The sequence below is a fragment of the Ambystoma mexicanum genome, chromosome 11, assembly GCF_040938575.1.
Source record: "Ambystoma mexicanum isolate Mex_15411 chromosome 11, UKY_AmexF1_1, whole genome shotgun sequence".
Taxonomy (NCBI): domain Eukaryota; kingdom Metazoa; phylum Chordata; class Amphibia; order Caudata; family Ambystomatidae; genus Ambystoma; species Ambystoma mexicanum.
In genome coordinates, this window is record NC_090934.1 from 1,265,103,986 (window position 1) to 1,265,124,458 (window position 20,473).

Sequence of the window (20,473 nt, forward strand, 5' to 3'; positions counted from 1 at the left end):
GATCTTATGGGACGATCGCCAATGGGCCACATGCCCTTACGCAGTACTAGTGGCTAGGGGCAACATCTCATACTTTCAGCTGGACTAGTGCCTACTTCATGGGATGGCCCTGCGGTTCTAGGCGCTTCCATGTTGCCTTTTTGAACGTAAATGTAGCCTCTGTGTACCATGAAGGAACAGGGCGTCACACAAGAAGTAGCTGGTCATTTATTGCGGATGCAGCCCACAGTAATGAAAATATGAAAATTATTTGGGAGTTTATGAGTAAATAGCTGTATGGGCTTGGTGATTTTGATGTGCATTAAATTTATATTCAGTTATTTACTGTGTAGCGTTATTCTTTGCTAGTAATGTAGCATATTCCCATTGGTGCCGCGATGTATTGTGAGATGATATGCATTGGGTTCCGGCTTCTGAGTAGAGTTGTGTGGTACTGTACTGGCCGCGTTTGCCTGCGAAGCCCAGTTAGGTCAGGGATAGGGGCTGCCATTCTGACTGTTTTTTTGATGTCATGCTCAGGGGCGGGGGATTAGCTTTTGTGCAACAGATGCCGGTCAGCCAGGTGAATTGGTGGAATGATGGGATTATCAGAAAATGGCTGGTCACAGGCGCCTGTGTTTGCGTGCGTTTCTTGGAGGGAGACTGAGGTCAGGTCCATTGGAATTGCTGCTGTATTCGTGCCATCTGTGCCCTACAGCTCCCATTGGCCCCTCTTGAGATGAGCCTGGCTGCTCAGTCACTCTGCCAACTTGTGTGGTACATGCTTATGCTGATGGTTGGTTTGTCTACTGGCAAGAGTACAGGGCTGGTGCAGTCTCCCTCAGGATACTGCTTTGGATGTTGATTTTAACTGGTGGCAAGCAATGGGGGACTATTGTTGTTTTGTCTCATGGAATATTTCAGTTCATTTTGGTGTACTTGTACCTTCACATGCCTGTGCTGCATCAGTACGGCAATGGTGACATGCCAAATATGGATGGCCACTCACAAGCCACTTGGAGCCCCTGCATGCATTTGATCGTTGGCATGCATGGGTGACTTGTACATTTCACTGGTTGCATAGTGTAACTACATTGCGCCTACGGGGAGTTGTGCAATGTGGGCAGGGAGTGCAGTACAGGCACTCAGTAGGGCCATTTACGGTTGGTTCGCGATGCCGTAATTCTCGCCATGGCGGAATGGTACTTTCCGCCATGCTTGATGGCGTTGAGTACATGTCCGCTAGGGTCAGAATTCGCGTACCGTTGCGCCATGGCGGAAATTACGGTTTCGCAAGGCGCGCGTGCGCGTACTTGGTGCAGTTAGCGTTGGCGTTCACTACGGTGTCGCTAATGGCATCGTACTTTACGGTGACGGGTCATGATCGCAACGAGCGGTATTCGATGGCGGTATTACATTTCCGCCATCGTTTTTCGAATTCCGCCAGGGTCGTAATGAGGCCCATTTAGTTCTAGCTCACATATGAGAAATGCGCTGACAAACCTAGCAGTCTTGAAAACGCTGTAAAGTTGCACTGTGATTGTTTAGGAGTATAACGAGTTCTTTCCCAGGCACAAGACAAGAAAACGTGATTTAATTAGATGTTGCTCCTAGAAGCAGACTAGGGGAAGATGTAGAATGCTGTGCAGGGGTTGGTTACGAATAAGAATAGTTCAGCAAGGTCCCACATATCCAACAAATGAAACGTATAACAAATAAAGTTCCTACTCATGTTCTCAGAAATTAACAAACACAAGATCACAGCTCTGGTGGGAATAAGGCTTTGTGCAGAGGCATGCACTGGAAAGAGCCATTCAGACAGAAGATGCATATCGCCCCTGTTGGAAAACATCCACCCAGGAGTGGAGACACACACACCCACACACACTGAATAAGGTGAGCTCTCAACTCAGGAAGAGATAGTTATTCAGGACTAAGAGAAATCAAAAGGCACAAGCTCATAAGAGAGGATGTAGAAAAGGTTGTATAACGATTCATGATACATCATTGAATTATAGAAATGTATAAAATAATAATGAAATCATACATTTATACATATTCAGAAAACACATTATTTAGACGAGTGTGTGGTCTCGGAGCAAGAGATGAGGAGCACAGCACATGAGGTTGTATACACAAACCATGGTAAAGGAAGGAGAGGAGTTACATGTTTCCAATAAGAAGTCGCAATATTATACTGCCGGTTGAGAAGTTCGAAGGGTGAGAACAGTAAGATGGTGCCAACATTTGGGTATCATAGATCCAGGATATGATGAATACTATTGTTGCCAAACTGTTCACACCTTACAGCTATTTGTCAATAGTGACTGAAGCAGCCCACTCCAGGGAGGCCAAAGGAGCTACATCAATCAAATGTCAAAGAGTATATGACACATGCTAATGCGTTGACTAGCCAATCACAATCCTGAGAAACTAAATGGTACCACCGTGAAGTCATTATTATGAGGTAGTTAACAAAACGGTCATGAGGGTTAGGATAGGCCAATAGGGTAGGATTGATTCCCCTATAGAGGATTCTTGGCTGTCCAATCAGTGAACAGTATTCCTAAAGAAGTCTGAAATAATGTTTTGCAACGTCACTTCACTCTCTACTATATAACACCACCATTTTGTAATGTTCTTTGAATGATTGATTGTTCCCGACCGTGGTTGCATGTAATACATTTGTGTTTTTCTTGCTCCTGTGCACTTTTATTGACTTGTTGGATTACTTTATTATATTGATTTTTGGGTCTCACCCTACACACGCCTACACAACAGATACGCTCACACAGTGGAGCAAAGTGCCATTCTAAGGCTGAATGGATCTTGAAATCACTGAGGTAATTACATGGGTAAGGCTGCCAGGGAGATGCCGATAATCACTTTATTTAGAAGAACTGAAGGAGGTTGCAGGAATACAATTGGGAGCAGACTCTCTTTGCGATAAGAGAAAAAACACACACCATGCGTTCAAAATGTGGCTTTTCTAATATTGAATTCAAAAGTTTCTGAAAATAAATGAATCCATTTTTTAACTCACCGGATCCTACTGTAAGATAGCTTGCCTAATTTTGTGTACACACATTCTAATGTCCTCTGACTAATCTCTCATACCTTGGACTTTGGTTCCCCAAGGGCGTTCACCTACAGCGCTTTGAGGCCATACCAATGGGGAAAGGCGCTATACAAATGCTATATTACATTACATATCACTTGCACTGCTTTTGTGAATAATGTGTGTCTTCTTCTCATAATGTAGCTACCCGCCCTTCTTGGGGTACCATTGCGTGCCCTCCATAGAGCCAGATGTATGCCCCTGCAGATAAGGTGGCTGTCCCAGACCTAACCTAATGAAGTTTAAGCTCACAAACCTCTTTGTTATGTGAGAAAGAAGTATATACATTGTTTTGTTGTTGTTGCTAATTTCGCGGTTTGACCACCATCTGATGAAGAAGCCTAGCAGATTTCAAAGACTAATGCATGGTAACATCTCGGCATAATATGACCAGTTCATCCATTAAAAGGTATCAAGGCTTGGATCTGTGGTATCTTAAAACTGAATTACCACCTTGCTTCAAGAATATTTCTTTGCTCAACTTGCTGAGAGAAAGAATGATATGATTGGCGCTGAGCACAGTGAATAATGAAATCCTTGGTAAAGAAATCCAGAAGAAAGGCTGAAGCAGGCAACCAGGCAATTAACATGGAGATTCCTGGATTGCTTGGTCATCTGAGATGTTGGAATTCCACAGTAACATTTGCCTTATTCGTAAAATCCCTAGGTGATATAACACCAGGCATAATTAGGAAATTCAGAATTATAATGACAGAAACTTGCATCTGAAGTTCCAGAGCCGTCATGAAAGCTTTGCGAGTCATCACAAAGGAACATATTCAAGCAGTGGATGCCAACCGCCCAAATGATTTGCATATCGCAAAAAGAACATCTACCAAAAGAATATTTCATTGAGGGCTCCCTATAGTAAAATATCATGAAGTGTGAGTAAACTTAATGTCATTGTTAGAATACCAGAAATATCAAAAATCGACTTCATGAAACAGTGATTGCAATTTTAAACAGACACCTAATTATAGTAGAGGTGTCAGAATCACCAAACCAGATGAAGACATCACCACATCAGCATTCTCTGAACCAAAACCTCTTCACAAAACTAAACTCTTATCATCTAGATATTGTGGTACAGTGGCACAAGCAGCAAGTCACCTACTACTGAATTTGCTTAGGTTCCTGTATTTTATCTTATCAAACCTATACATTATACATAAAAACAGAACAAACAATAAAACAATTCCTAGCACTAAGAGACTCGAGGACAGTGGTAGGGGCCCTGGTGCGTCAAATAATTGACTGGTACTGAAAGTCCTTCTCCCTGTGGCCATGCCTGGCTCATTCCTGCAACTACTCTGAAGACACTCACTGTACTATAAAGTGGCATGAGTAGTAGGGGGCATGAGGAAAGGACACCATGCCACCTCATTTCTGGGAAACTTCCACCGCCCTCGGGCAAAATGCCTTGTGAAGTCGAAGGCTTGGTGCCTCATCCGCCGGGTTATATATAATTCCATCCGGGTGTGAAAGTAAACTGAAATCTGCGACATGGAATAATGTGTGGAATGCAAGGTCATAGGCATCATCTATTTATCAATCCACTCTGCACAATCTGATTTGATTAGGATTATTGATTTTTAATGTTTAATCCAGTTACACTGAGTGGAATTTCATGTCTGAGGCATCCTCGTAGCTTTTTGTTCAAAAATACTTAATGCATTTCTTAAAACATACAAGATACTGTAAAACAGCAGGTTTGCAGGAAGTATAGTAGAAGAACACAATTCATTTAAAGGGATCGAATGTTTAGAGAAAAGAATGCACCAAAAAACAATGATAGAAAAACAAAATAGTAAACTGAAGACAAAAACGGGGAGACACAGGGGAAAAAAACAGGAGAAAGAACAAGAGTGTGTGCGGTCAAGACAATGTGGAAGGAAGCTCAGGAACAATGGGGGAAGTCATAATAGCACTGATGTTTAAGGTAAGTGGTTTTATATAGCGCCCTTCCGCCAATAAACTGCCTCACTGCGCATGGCTCTGTAAGAAAAAGGGGTAGGGGAGTTAGTTGGACATCGGGAAGGCAGATGGAGAAAAATGTTGATGAGTGCAGGTGAGAAGTGCCCAGTAACTGTGTGCCGATGTGAAAGCCCTGTGTTTTTTGGTGATGGGTATATCAGGGTTCAGGTTAGCCATAAGAGCAGCCCCTTATTGCGAAGCATCAATTGAATTGGAGAAGGTTGATAGAGGATGTGTAGGGTAGCAGTCTATTAATTACACTAGTCCTGGTGGGTCATCTGATAGGAATGAGTGGAGTGTAAGGGTGCAGGATTTTAGTAGGAAAGAGTTAGTGGAAGGATGAGATGGGAGGGAGGAGGTGGTGGGGTTATGTTTTTGCCTTTTCTGGTTTTTGGTAATGGATTTGTTTCAGAGATTTAGGTGTGGTCTAATGCCATGTAGCAGGGGCTCTACATTAGTCTCAACCAGGTCTTCAGGAGTCAAGCTATGTGTAAGGAAAATATATCACATGATAAAATTAGGATTTCCTGAGGGACGAATAGAACATCCTGTAAACAGAAGATTTGGATGCATAACATACCCACATTACAGTGGCTGATACTTTTGACTGTAGATACAGTTATAAAATAAAATATACACAGGCATTGCATCGCGCATATCGACTGTTTGAGGTACCATCATACAAATTATAAATATGTTTCAAAGCCGAGACCCTGAGTGGTTACAATAGTCAAGCTGTACCATCATTGTCAATCTAGAACGGTCCAAATGTCTATTTTGATTGTTTAGTTGCTTCCAAAATTTGAGGTGGTCCAAAATGTGGAAATATTTGGGTCTTCATAAATTGTGCATTACAACACATTTTAGTGTTTAAGCACAGTGAGTCCAGACATAACTCTTTCTCATTACTGTAGACCACTCAAGGTTACCCCCAACCTCCGTTCCGCTCTCCCCATGTTCTATGAATACCCCTGGACGGAGGGGCATCATGGGAGGAGAGACATCATGGGAGAAGGAACATTAAAGTCCTGTAGGAATTAGGGACATTAGATGGCAAATGTCCCCACAACATCCGTTTGAAGAGGATCCTACTGGAGAAGATTTGGCACGGCATTGCCGATCTCCTAGTTGGACGGATTTAATAGATTCATGTAATTGTAATCGTCAATGGTTGCCAAAACGTAATCTTAGTAAAATCAGTGGCCTGCGTATGATATCTCTTAGAATATGCAAACATTTAATGCCCAAAGCCTCCTTTTTCTCACATTCCTTGTTAGGCATTTCAATCCATATGGAAAATTCCCTGGCTGGGGGGAATTCCCTGGCTGGCAGCATGGCAGCCAGGTAAGTTTACATATCGATTGAAATGCCTAACAAGGAATGTGACCAGGCAACTTTAAAAGCATTTTGAAGGTGCACCACAGTTTTAAATAATCGCCTGATCCAAAGAGTTTATCATACTGACAGCTACTAAAAGGAAGGATATTGGCAAAGAATATGAACACCGGAATTTGGAGCATCACCTATTGGGGCAACATTTGAACCTTAACAATGCCTTGAGGACGACCTAGAGTCGAAACACGTCAGCCATTTCTGAGCACAACAATAAAAAGTATAAATACTAAGAACAGCATAGACCTTTGCTTCATCTACTAAAGTAATGCTTAGGGTATGGTGTAAGCTATCAGCACAACCAATACAAACACAATGCCAATAGGTCTGGCTTCACAAATTGGCTTTGCTAGTATTTTTTTTTTAACTTGGCACAGCATTACTTATCAACCTTGACTTCAGGGACTCTCTTGACCTAAAGGGTGTTTGTCAAATCGATCAGCCAGATATGGTTCCCGACTATTCAGGATTTGATTCCAATACAGCAAAAATCATAACTGTTCCCAGCCCCTCTATGCTAAGTTCGTATATCTGCTTCCTGGCATTCTTAAAACTCAGTGAAGTAAGGGCCTACGAGCTAGAGGACATTTGGGGACTTATCCCCATTTTCTAAAATGGGGCAGGGGGGGTGGATGAGGATTTATCCACCTCACTTTTCCAAGCAGGGGATGCAATGCAAAAGGTCCTAGGTGGTTAATTTAATCACCTGCTATCCCAAAGCTACAGGGAAAACTCAAGAGTTGAGATTGGTTTGTGCAGCCTTTGGAATCCAACGGATGTCATCACCTGCGCTGCCATTAAGAAGGACTCACGAGGGGTCTTTGCAGGTTTCATGTTGACTTTCCACAATTTCCTGTTAAGTTTCTGTTTTTAAACTGAGTCTTTAAGAATCCCTCTGCAGTCAACCCCATGCTGCCAGTTTCCTGCATGGGCTAGGATGGTGGTAATATCCATAATGTGTAATGGTGGCCAAGACTGGTGTGTACAATTGTCATTCCAGATTGTCCAATATGTGAATACACAGCAATTCGGAGAGCAATTGTGTTTGTTATAGTGGCAAACTTTGTTTTATTCCCTGAGAAATGGCAATACACATAGGGCCGTGAAGGCACGCAGAAATATTACAGCTTGGTTAGGGCTAAAATGGGATGTGTGTGTTGCAAATCACCTTTCACCCAGAATGCTTGAGTCTCATATGCTCCTCCTTCACTGCTAGCATTGCTATAGCACCCTGGACACATGTGTACAGGAACGCAAGTGTTTAAGGAGTTGACCTTCGTGTTCTATGATATAAATATGTGTGTCGCAACTTTTCTGTGTGCAGAGACAATTGAGTAAAATGACAAATGTGTGAATAGTAACAAACAGAAGCAGAATGATTTCTGCATCAGCACCAACAGGGCCGGTCTTAAGGGCAGCAGCGCCCTGGGCGAATTGGCGTGCCCCCCCCTCGCCCACCGCATGCCCCTGGTTCACAGGGGGCGGGGCAGAAGGGGGCGAGGCCAGGATGGGACACTTTTAAATATTTTAAATATTTTTTTTTAACCTCCTCACAAGCTGTGGGCTCATTCAATGACAATGAGGCACCTGCCACGCCTTCTGCCACTATGCCAGCTCGGGGGAGCCCTTGAAAGACTCCCCCGAGCTGGCGTGGTGTGGGGCTAATGGCGCCTTTTCTTATGAAAAGTGCCCACGGCGGAGGGGCGCATTTAAAATCACCCACTGTCGCGGGCACATTTTACAGTAAAAGGTCGCCTGCTGCGCCTTCTCCCACAATGCCAGCTCTGGGGAGCCCTTGAAAGACTCCCCTGAGTTGGCGTGGTGGGGGCTAATGGTGCCCTGGAAGGCGTGGCCCCCGGATGGTCGCCCGGCTCGCCCCCGCCTAAGGCCGGCTCTGCATATGTGTGTCTGTTTTCCAAAGCTGTTCATGTACAGCAATACACAGAGGACGTCAATTCTACAAGTGATCAATTAGTCAAAACTGCAACCAGAGGGCTGCAAAGGTCTGGGATAAATAAGGAAGCACACATTCACAACCCGATGCATCATCATGTCAAAGGGAACCGAGGAACCGGTTTAGTTTGGCTGCACTTCCAATACTTATGCGAAGGTGCACAGCGCCATCTATTACAGCCTGTGATACTGCACCCCCATCGATCCAATGCCCGTTCCTAAGAGCATCTCACACTGCATTGTAGGCCAACAGTAGTGGACTAACATGGCTTGTCTGCATGTACAGTACTTGTGCGAGAAAGCATTGCGGCACAGAATAGCCATGGATGGTACTCGACTGCTGCGGGCACGCATCAGGGCCAAATTGCATTGCTCCACCAATTAAGGGCCTACGGTTCTGCAACCTCACTCATCGAATGCCGATGCCCATTTGCACAGTGATGAATGTTAAAGCTTGGGACAGAGCATTGCTGCACACCAATGGCTGGTGCTTGGCTCAACAGTACGTCACAATGCAGTGGTACGTAGAGGAACATGGAAGCTTAGCTACACATGTCAGAATGGCCTCCTCGCCAAATATTTCCAGTGTTCAGTCATGTATCATGGAGCTGCCAAAGAATAAGTACAATAGATATGAATGCATCACACAGGTGGAACGCAATACCAATGCTGTGAACAAGTCTATGAAACATCAAGAAGCACAGCTTCATATCCCTGTGTTTCACCTGGACAAAGGTCATGCAAGGGTAGAGTGGCCGCAGTTACATTACTTGTGCCAGACTCCGCCCACCCACCTATTAACCAGGTGTGGTGGTGGACTCCCGTAGAAATGTCTTATGGACAGATTGCATAGCACCGCCAATTAACAGCACAGGGTAAGTCAATCTTGCAATCCAATGTTTAAAGCCTCTAATAGTTTACTCGTGCGACCAAGTGGTGGTGCCTGGCTGCACAGTATTGCAAAATGCTATAGTACACAGAACACAACGGTGCCATGATATTTCACATTAGAATAGCCCTTTGTCTTAAAATGCGTCACTATTTTAGCCTTGCAGCATGCATCATGGAGCAGCCGGCCCTAATTGCAAAAGAAAAAGGATGCAAAGAAATGCAGCACATAGGCGGAGTGCACGAGGCAGGGTAGACTAAACAGATAACACTGTACAACTCTAGCCCTAGCTTCTACAAAATGACTCATCCTCTGCAATCACAAGCCATGTTGCTCCTTTTTCAGGGAGATTCTCTGGTTCTTCTCTGTGCTGCAGGTCTCCACTTTATCTTAACCATCCCCCAGGCCAGAACAGCTGATAAAGATGCATCGCTGTTGTGGTCACACAACGTATTTGTCAGTGTTTAGCATTGCTTGTACCAGACTAAACAGCGCCACCTATTTGCCACATTTGGACTGTGCAGGCAGACTGGAAACAAAACATGCACTTAAAAAGCATAACTCAACAAATCACTCGCCAAAGTAAACAGTTCCACTAGCAGCAAAAAAAGTGAAAAACTATCATCGTACCAGGTAGCAGACAAACAAAAGGTAAGACATTTAATACAACATTCAGACCTTTTCCAAAGAATACAAATACATAGAAATGCAGCACATTAGTGGAAATAATAATGATGACCCTCTGCAAGCAACATTCTACAACTCTAGCCCTAAATTACATCCGATGAAATGGGACATCAGCGGCCATTTTGCTCGTTTTTCAGGGAGATTCTTGCTTATCTTATTCTGTGTTTTGCAGGCCTTCCTCTCTAACTTATCAGCTCTTCTTATCCGGGACAGACGGAGGGCAATATTTCCATGTGTAATGGTGAACCAAAGTATTTGTCAGTGTTTGGCCATGTATTACTAGACTGCAGCACCAGACTGAACAACACCATCTGTTAACAACATGTGGTACTAGACTATACAAGAAGCAGGGAAACAAAACATGAACTTAAAAGACTCGTTCAGCAAATCTCTCCACAATGTAGAGTTCCCCTAGCAGCATAAAAGTGAAAAAAGATTAATGTGCCAAGCAGTGTGAAAACACAACTTAAGCCCTCTAAAATAACATTTAGCAAATCTGTCGCCAGCTCAAACAGCGCCGCCAGCCCTTTCAAAAAGGCCACAGCAGTAACAGAGCTTTCAGCAGGATGCCCTCGTTAAGCATGACCGAGCAGCTGACTGACACCATTGCCCTTCTCTTCTATGGATCTTCATTAGCTCTCGTTGGCAGCAAGGAAAGATTGACTAGACAGACCTAAAAAAGCTTTCCTGCATGAATTGAACAAAAGAATTCCCTCTTAAAATTGTGTATACTACTCTCTGGTGATCTTTGGCGTTGATGATAACATCAGCCGAATTTGAGTCAGAGGATTTATAAATAAATTCACAGATATAGGTTTTCCCCCGAAATTTCCTTCGATTCCAGATGATTTCTTTCAAGCAGGCCCTTTGGACAAGGATAACGCAACCGAAATTGCACCACTGATTTAGTGATGCACCTAAAACGTATCATTTAAGATGCAGACATTGACAATTACATACGGGATTTAATGCAATTATTAATAAACCTTTTCCGCCTGAACAAGTTTCTTGAGTATATCACGTGGCGCTCCATCACTGCATTTATTTTTGGATTAAAATGTGCATGATATATTTATAGTGCTAAGTAATTCCATGTTGCTTTTCTAAATAGACTAATTAGTCATTCTAATTTGCACTCATTAACGCCGATTTGTTCATCTTCCTTTTCACATTCCTTCATCCTATGAGCGGGTGTCATGTACAGGAAATATACAAGCATGCTGGCCCTTTACCTTAAATAAAACGTACAGCCTGCCGCTGCTCTGTTTATAAAGCACCTACCCAATCACCCTTCATCTTGTTTGCCTGATTCACCCGATCCAGATGCCATACAGGAAGAGGAATCCTGCTCCGTAGTTAAACAAGCTCCCTTTCTTGTTCTTCCTTTTGTGCTCACTTGATTGTCAGTGAGCTGTGGAGAGGTCTGCTTCTCCAGTCTTCTCAGACACATCCAGAAGCCATGATAGTTTACGTGTTTTTTATTTTTTAAGGATGGTCTCGCAATGCAGGGTGTGATCCTGGTGTCCAGGCACTCGAAGCGTGTTTTCCGTGACAAACAAGACTAGACCTGGGTCTCCTCCACCTATGCAAGGGCAGATGGGGCTCATTCCGAGTCTGAGGTTTGCATTGCTGGAGAGAGCAGGCGCAGGCTATAAGATGTTTTGGTTCAGTTTCAAGAATGCAGTGGAGATCTTCCTTTGTGGACTTGATTGATGAGATTTTGAAGTCACTGAGGAAAATGTTGTTATGAGAAATGGTGGTGACCAAGTCTGTGAATTCTCTGATGTAAGAGGTGTTTGGCTTGGGTGGTCTGTATTTGTGGCGCAAGCTGATTGTGCCCATTGGGGAGAGTGGGAAGTGACAGGAGTGGTATTTGAAAGAGCCAATGGTGGCGACTTCTAGTTGGGTGCTAGGCCACGATGCCTTGAGAATGATGGAAAGGCCTCTGCCCTTGTTGTTTGGACGGCCTCTTTGTAGACTGCTTCAGCTGTTGAGACTGAGGACGTCTATGATGTGGTTAAAGGTGGATGTCATCCAGGACTGGGTGATGTAGATGGCGTCCACATCGTGTGTGGGGATGTGATTCTAATGTCTGCTGCATGGTTGAATGCTGAGCGGACGTTGGCAAGCATCGGTTTTCATGTGAGTGTGGATGATGGAGTGCTGATGGGGTCTATGGTGACACGGATGAGTTGCTGCAAACCGGTGTCCATTATGTTGCTGCTGGGCGTCAGGGTTGGTGATGGGTGGTGATGGTGGGGATGGGCTGTTTGGAGAGAGAAGTGAAACACATATTCGAGTGAGCACAACTGATGATTGAGGAGCAGGCGTTCTGGTCCCGAGTCCTCCTGCACTGACGAACAAGACCAAGCAGGAATTTCCCTTTTCTTTGTCTGCCGTTAACTCAGACACCTGGGCGGCAGATGCTATGTGATCATTTATTTATTTGAATTTTTGTTTAGGGCTGGCCCTACCCAGAGGGTCTTGGAGCACATCATATGGTTAAACAATTGAAAAGGGTGTAAGTTAAGAAAAAAAAAAAAACATTCAAAATGATTTCAGGAAAGGATAGCACGATTAGAATAGACAAATAATAGCAGGGGAGGAAGGCAGGGGTATGTGTGGATAACAGGTATGTTTTGAGGCTCTTTCTGAAAGTGGCGCTGAAGGGTGCAGTGGGTAAATGAAGAGCTAGTGTTTTCCATGCCATGGGTGCCCATTGTGTAAAGGCTTGTTTTTGTATGCATGTGAGTTTGCAGAGCGGAATGTGTAGAAGGTGTTTGTTGGCTTGTCTGGTGTTTGTGTGGCAGATGGGTTTGTCATGAAGGAAAGATGGAGTTCTGAGGTGGATGGCTTTGAATACAATGCAGAGTCCATTGAAGGCAATTCTCTGAGTTATGGAGAGCCAGTGGAGTTGGGAGAGAGGGGGTGGAGGGGGTGTATGTGAATGTTTGGGTAGGTGGAGGTTGAGTCTGGCTGCTGCTTTTTGTATGGCTTGCAGTGGGGCAATGGTGCTGCTGGGGAGTCCAGTTGGGAGAGCATTTTCATAGCCCAGCTTAGAGGAAACCAGTGCTTGGACTGTGGTGCTGAAGTTGCCAGGACGAAGGATATGTCTGATATTACATAGGAAGTGTAGTGGTTGATTGCATGTTTTGGTGACTGCAGCTATGTGTTGTGTGAAGGAAAGGTGGGGGTCGATGGTGAAGCCAAGGGATTTGACAGGTGTGGAGAAGGATATGTGTGGGTTGTCCATGGCAAGTTCTTGGATTCAGTGGGTGAGGTCAGGTTTGTATCTGCGGGGGAAGATGAGGAGGTATTCTGTTTTGGAAGGGTTCAGTTTGAGGATGTGGGTGGCCATCCAGTTGGTGATGGTGGAGAGACAGGTTTGGATGGTATGGAGCTATGAAGAGGATGACATTTGGAAGTATATTTGTGTGTCGTCTGCATATTGGTGGAAATTGATGTTGTGTTCGCTAAAGGTCTGTCTAAGAGAATTAACATATGTGTTGAGGAGGAGTGGCGATAGGGAGGAGCCTTATAGGACCCCCCACTTGAAAGGGGTGGGGTCTGATCGATAAGCGGGCATGGAGATAAAGTGTGTCCTGTCAGTGAGAAGGAGGTGAACCAGCAGTATGTTGCCAGAGAGATTCATCCTGTGGGCTAGAATGTCTAGTAGAATGGTGCGGTCAATGGTGTTGAAGGCTGCAGAGAGGTTGAGGAGTATGTGTAGTGCTGTCTGTGCTTTGTCTGTGACACTGTGGAGGTCATCGAGGATGTGAAGAGTAGCAGTCTTAGTGCTCTGTCCAGGTCAAAAGCAAGATTGAAAGGGACCGAGCGGGCCGTTTGTGGTGATGTGTTGTTCCAGTTGGATAGTGACAAAGGTTGCTGCGAATCTGCTACATATAATCCTGGACCTGGCCTCACTCACGTTTGAAGATATTGTATGCATAGAACTACCTGAATTTAACAGTGAGACAAATTGGGGTCTGGAAACCTTTGTCTCACCCCTGATAACGGAAAGGGTCTGCTCAAATGTGAAGCTATTTAGTGATCTAGGCTTGGAAGTATTCACGTTTGAATCTGCAGAAATTTGGATAGATGAGAGGGGTTTAAATAGAGGAGGGAAGGGGTGAAGAGAGGGGATGTTTCATGTTACAAATGCAATCTGCAATTCTTACTTAATGAATGAGTTTGAAAATTATGAAAACAGTGTTAGAATTCAAGGTAGATGGTTGAAATCTCAAGCTGCGGAGGAATGACCATTGGATCCTCTGAGGTTGGCTTTCACTTAAGCAATAATCCCCAAGCCGCGGAGGCATTACTGAGTCAGATAATGCCCTGGGGCCTATAGTTACAAGCCCGAGCGAAGCGAAGGGCTTAACAAAGGCACCGGGGCATTGTCTGGTGACAGATGTCTTTGGGAGTCCGGTGACATATAGTTCATCTATACCAGGCTGTAGTTCAAGCTGCATTTGCTGCAGCTGTAATACAGCTGGTAAAATTAGGAAAGCGAGAGGTAGCGGAAGACAAGAGCATGTCTCTACAAAATTACTTTATCATTAGTCGATAATGATGATAGGCAAAATGGCAAGATGTGACTAGCATAAAAGCATTCTATTAGCTCTATATGGTTATTAATAACCATAGGTTCTTACTAAACTCTTAAACTTACTAGACAATAGAAACAGGCAATTGCACAGAGCCCAGTGGTGCTTCTGATCTGCACGTGCCAACACAACAGCAAAGCAATCTTGCATTTTCCCTTTCCCCACTAACCTCACCCTCTTTCAGATCTGCCAGAGCACCTGGAGAAAATGCAAATGGCAGCGGGGAACAGTATAAATTCCAGTAACATTACATGTCATAACACAATAGGCTTTTCAGTGAAGAAATGGTTGTGTTCAGTAAGAAGATCTTAACTGAAGAATTTAGCTGATCAAGAAAACTTCTTGCCTCTGGCAATCTATTTTATTTGTATTTATATTATGTAATAGAGTACAATATGCTAGAATGTGCTTAGGTGCTTTGACAATTTCAGAAATAAAAATACATTGAAAAATTATACTCAAAGAAAAACTAGAAAACACAAAAAATAGAATTACAAAATAATAAAATAATCCTGAATGGCTTATCTTCCGTTCACCCAGAACTCTATAGTTAAAGTTACATGAAACTTTAAAGATAAAATGTTTTCCTATGTAATCTTACTTCTTGTTTATTAGTTCCGTGGGTATGACATGCAACTGATACGGCCGCAGCTGAACACTCATGCCAGATTTGGTGAGGTTTCATCAACGTTTTCATACCCAAAAGTTTTGGCGAAGAAATATGGTGTTTCCCATTGCGATTTCCACGTAAGGCCCTGACAACAACACTGGGCAGACCGAGTTGGATTTCATGAAACAAGAGGCGCAAGACAAGCATGCACAGTAGAGAGGTGGGTCGCTTCCACAGCTCAGATCATGGGGGAACATAGGAAACCATGTCTCTAAAAATATTCGGAAGCTCACATCCATGCTACTGTTAAAAGGAGCCGTGTGAAGTAGTGGTGTACTGTGAGCTAAGGTTCAGTGGGAAAGGACACATCAGAGAAGGCAATATGCCTTGAGCTGTACCCTAAAGTACAAGGGGGGGAACAGTGTCATTCAAACAAACTCCAGGTGGCCTGATCAGACTTCCTTTCAACCACACCAACCTCGCATATCCCCATTTATCCACATAAATATTGTATCCATTAAAAATACTAATTGGGAGCAATAGTCTTTGTTGAAATGTTCAAGTTGCAGGTGTGTTTTCCAAATCCTCTCGACTATGTGGCCACCTCATGTGTTCACACCGCTGACCATTCTAACCATTCAGGGAACATATTCCAAACTTTCAGTTTAACTTTAACAGATTTTCTTTTCAGTATTGTTGTGTTTTCAAGTGATGCTAGCACTCTGGAATCCAACGTATTGTGCATTTGAAAATATGCATTAGCTTTGAAGCAGCGCATATAGGGATCATGAATTGTCTCCATTTTCTGTAGCATGATAATTAGAATGGGAATGTGGCCTTTGCAGCACTGATTTATGTACTGTGTTTTGCTATGGGTGCATATGCATTTGCTGTGGTGGGTGTGCATATAATGGTCTGGTTTTTTAAACCTATTATTAGTCTAATAATCATGATTATTTCTATCTTATTCAACGGCTTAATTTGCACAGGCTGTTGAGGAATGTTGACACTTTACCTTTTCACATATTCTATTTTTGAATCTGTGATTTATATGTGACTTTGATGGATACGTTTTATCTGAATACAGTGTATCGATTGACTGACATATCCTTCTAGTAGTGGAGAAGAACCCAACAGAGTTCGCCCTTGCTATGGGCTTTGGGGTATAAGTAAATAAATAAATAACAGTAATTGAATGAACATAGATTTGACCACACGAGAGTCTATATTGTTATACATTCCATAGGTTCGCTCCCTCACCGGATGTTAGGGAGAATTGTCATTTCTGTGCTAATTGAGTTGAACCTTAGGGACCCCCAGTTCTTTTGCTGGACTTTAGGACTTTTACAATTTTACCCTGGAGTGAGTGAAACCATTTGTTCACTCTCTCATGTGTTTTGACCTGATTTGTATTAGGTGTGTCCTCTGTTTTTCGAGTCTGATAAACTCCGTAGGCATCTACGTTTTGTATGGTGACACACAGCACCTTCAGTGCAGTGTCACAGAGTAATCATATAGATTTCTCAGAATGCTTAAATACCTTTTCTTGTGAGGACTACTGTTCCCAAGAATAGTAAAGTGAAATTGATTTTACTTATCTTTTCTCTTTGTAGGTCCAGCACACACCATCTTAAGTGGAGTGTCTGGGGGTTACCTAGTAGCCCCTTATCCTACTCTCTCATGTAACATTTTTTATGTTACCTTCACTACTTTAAATGGCTGGTGGCAGTGGTTTAATTTTCCTACCATTGTGCTTTTCTACCGCAGGCTGAACCCTCAGCTGCAGTACAGCACCCATGGGTGACTGTTTTGTGCAAATGGCCCTGTCGTCTTTTTCCGCTATTTTCTGTTTGTGAGGTCTTTCATGGGTTTTACTCTGAGTGCCAAGCCAGGTTTGAGCCCTTTGTTTTGCCTTTGGTGGGCTTCAGTCCTGGAACCCGCCTCTGGCTCCAGTGTGTCTGGAAGGGCAGGAAGTGAGGGAGATTCCCGCAACTCCCTTGTCCTTTATCTCTAGGAGTGCCTGCATGCAACCAGTCCTGATTGGCTGGCTGGCTGTCCTTTCAGGACAGCCTCCCAGCTGTTTGAGTGACAGCCTAGGCTGTGCATGAATGGGAGGATCCTGCTTAAAAGGCGAGAGTTTTGTCACTAGAGGCAGAGTCAACCACTGGGAAGAACACCCGACAACGAAACAATGACGCTTGCTGCATCCTCCTGGACCTTTGAATTGCCCAGTGAAGCCCTGCTGCTGTGCTGAAACTCCTTTTTCTGATCAACAAGAGAAGCTCTGGAAGGGACGACTTTTTCCCTTGGGTTAGTGGGACCACCTAACACAGAGACTAACTCCACTGGACCATCTTCCCTGACTTGCTGTTCTTCTTTTCTGCTGCAGGAAACAAGTGCCAGGGGTCGAGAAATCCATAGTCGAGTGAAACGTCTGCAATCTGGCCAAAAGCTCCAGGAGTCTCCCAAGGACCCTGCAGAAGTAGGACGACCATAGCTCGAGTCCTCTCACCAGAGTCCATGACTCAAGGAGTGAAGGAAGCCCAACTGGTAACCAAGATCCGCTGTGGTGCTGTTTACCGCGCACTGAAACCAAAAAGTGCTGCTGATACGAAAAGAGCCCGTAGCTGCGGACAACCTCCTAATGACTGCTGCAGGAGTCCTCCAGACATCCTCCCTCTTGTCCCCACGGCTGAGGCTCAGGAACCCAGGATCTGCATCGCTGCAACAGGACATAATCCAGCTGGACCACTCCTCTTCAAACCAGAGGTACTGTTCAGACTTGGGGTACTTATCTCAGTGTCTTTAGTTTTGCTCTTCTCAGTTGAGACTTGCAGTAGCTACTTTTTTTAGAGTGGATTTCAACTCTGCTTTCCACAAGTGTAACAGATTGTGACCCTACAAGTGATTCTATAAAACTCTCTAACTTTTTGTAAGACTTTTATTACCTACAAAGTGCCTCAGCTCCATAGACTGTGCTCCAATTGTTTTTGGCTATCCTGGCTCCCCGCAGACTCTTCTAGCCCATTGACTTTAATATTTCCTGTCCCTCAGAGGTGATAACTTGTTTTTAGACTGTTATTGCTGGGAAAGGTTTTGTCTAGACTTTATACTCCCATGCACTGTGAACCTGTTTAACCTTTTTCCTTCATTTAACCTTTCCTTTCTGCAACCTCAGAATCTGCAAAGTGTACTAGTGATATATAAATGCCATTACTGTCCTTGTGAATGAAGTCACCTCCGGGTGTTGGAAGTGTGTAACAAGCATCTCTAAAGAGTAGCCACTAAAACGTATGCTGATTCTGGAAAAGTATTTTAAAGTATATTTGATTGTTACATATATTGCCCTTTTTAAAGAACACATATTTAAAAATGTATGTTAAATAAATGACTATAACTGAAACCTTGAGTATAAGTGTCTCACGGCTACCTGTATTTGCCCACGGCTACCTGTATTTGCGAATTTCATTGTTACAGCTCTACAGCGCACATTTACCCATCTTGAGATAGGCCTGGCTGCTCAGTCACACTACCAACTTGTGGAGTACAGCCGTATACCAAAAGGTGGGTTACCTAATACCAAGTAGATAAGTGTTGTGTAGTCTCACACAGTGTTACTACATCAATTCTTGCCTAACACACGAGAGTGAACATTTCGTAAGGACAAAGCCGTGAACTTAACATCAGGGAGATTAGAAACACCAAAAAGAGTGGAAAGACGTTGCCAGAAATAATGCAAAGGAGATGAATGGGCTTAAATATATAAAGACGTTTGCAGGAGCATACAGAGGGGGTTAATATAATAGAGACGTGGAAGAGCCCCAGGGGCGTGAATGCACTACAGAAGGTGGACCGACGCAAGTGAAGATGGAGTTCTTGTGATAAGCCTTTTCTCGTTGATGCTCATCAATAATAAAGGGGAGGCATATCCCAGAAGGTTTGCTGAATACTTGATACTAATTCCATTTGGTTTGGTGTGGGGGGTCAGAATTAGGAGCATGGGACAAGTATAGGCCTAGAATAGTAGTGTGAGATCAAAGAGAGCTAGAGACTAGGTAAGGTCTTCAGTGTTAGAGTAGGCATGGGAGGACACAGACACTATATATGTCATGAACTTCTCTGGGATTTGCATAAGTATACATTTAGATATTTTGTATACAAAATATCACACTCAGTGGTTTCATCCCCAACAATTTGGACGTGGCAACATTCTTCCCGGTAGGTTTTTTTTCTCAGGGTAAATTAGATAAATAATTATATATATATATATATATTCGTAAAGAGCAGGTGAGGGTATGCAGGGGTCTAAATGGTGGGGAATGGGGTGGATGAGTGGAGGGAAGCGGTCATAGGGGGTTCCAGATCATTGAAAGAAAAAAATGACACAATGAAACTTCCTGGGATGAAATGTAACACTTAATTTTTGGGGGTCAAATCACATAGAACCACAAAATACACACAGACACCGGAAGCAAGCCTGTATTCTGCATGAAATGTTTGCATATTGAAGGCCTATTTAGAGACAGTCAAGCATAGCCACTCATGGCCCACATTGCTCTTCTTGGCCAACCTTACCACATCATGGCAGACGCGTAGTATGCAGCGACCCGGTACTGGCTCTGAACTGCACAGGGGCTTTTCATGGTGAATTTTTCGGCCACGTACAGGATGGGATCGGGGAGGCCTCGCTCCAGTGCTTCTAAGTAATCTTCATCAAAGTGCTTCCCTAACGTCCACTCGAACTTCTCGTTGTAGTCGATGGTCTCGTTCATCTGGTGGATCGGCTTTCCTGCAAGTTGTAAAGAGGGGACAGGATGAGGCCATTGCCAGGGTGGGGCTCAGAGTGCCACTCTGCATGCATGGATCTTGGCTCGATGGCTCAATAGTACTGGTAGGCACTGTGCCACCGATTGACCCCACCTTCTTGGTAGGGAGTGGTGTCCATCTTGCATTGAGGTATTTGCAGTACAGAATGTGAATAGAGCTTGTAGCCACTCACAATAACGAACTTGTGGCCTATATAGGACATCATGGTAGGTTGGCTATGTGAGGAGAAACATTTCTGCGAGCTTATAATAACTTGTAAATCTTTCAAGGGCATCACCAAAGCATGCATTCTGCATCCAGTGTGCCATATCCGGCAGACATCTTTAAATGGGATACCCTACATGTTTGGATTAATTGGTGCAGATATTTAGGCTGCATGAAAATTAATATGAAGCTTATCATTAGAAACGCACAAGGAAGCAGTAAACCTTACACCT

General features: G+C 43.8%; 1 protein-coding gene across 4 annotated transcripts in view; it reads right to left on the minus strand.

Annotated features, from left to right (window-relative positions):
• Positions 1 to 20,473, minus strand: part of LOC138504311 (dual oxidase maturation factor 1-like) — a 375,710-nt gene that overhangs the window by 33,380 nt on the left and 321,857 nt on the right. For all 4 annotated transcript variants that reach the window (XM_069624720.1, XM_069624722.1, XM_069624721.1 and 1 more), the window contains one exon: positions 19,785 to 19,998. In XM_069624720.1, the coding sequence (XP_069480821.1) occupies positions 19,785 to 19,998 (214 nt within the window). The remainder of the gene's footprint in view (positions 1 to 19,784; positions 19,999 to 20,473) is intronic.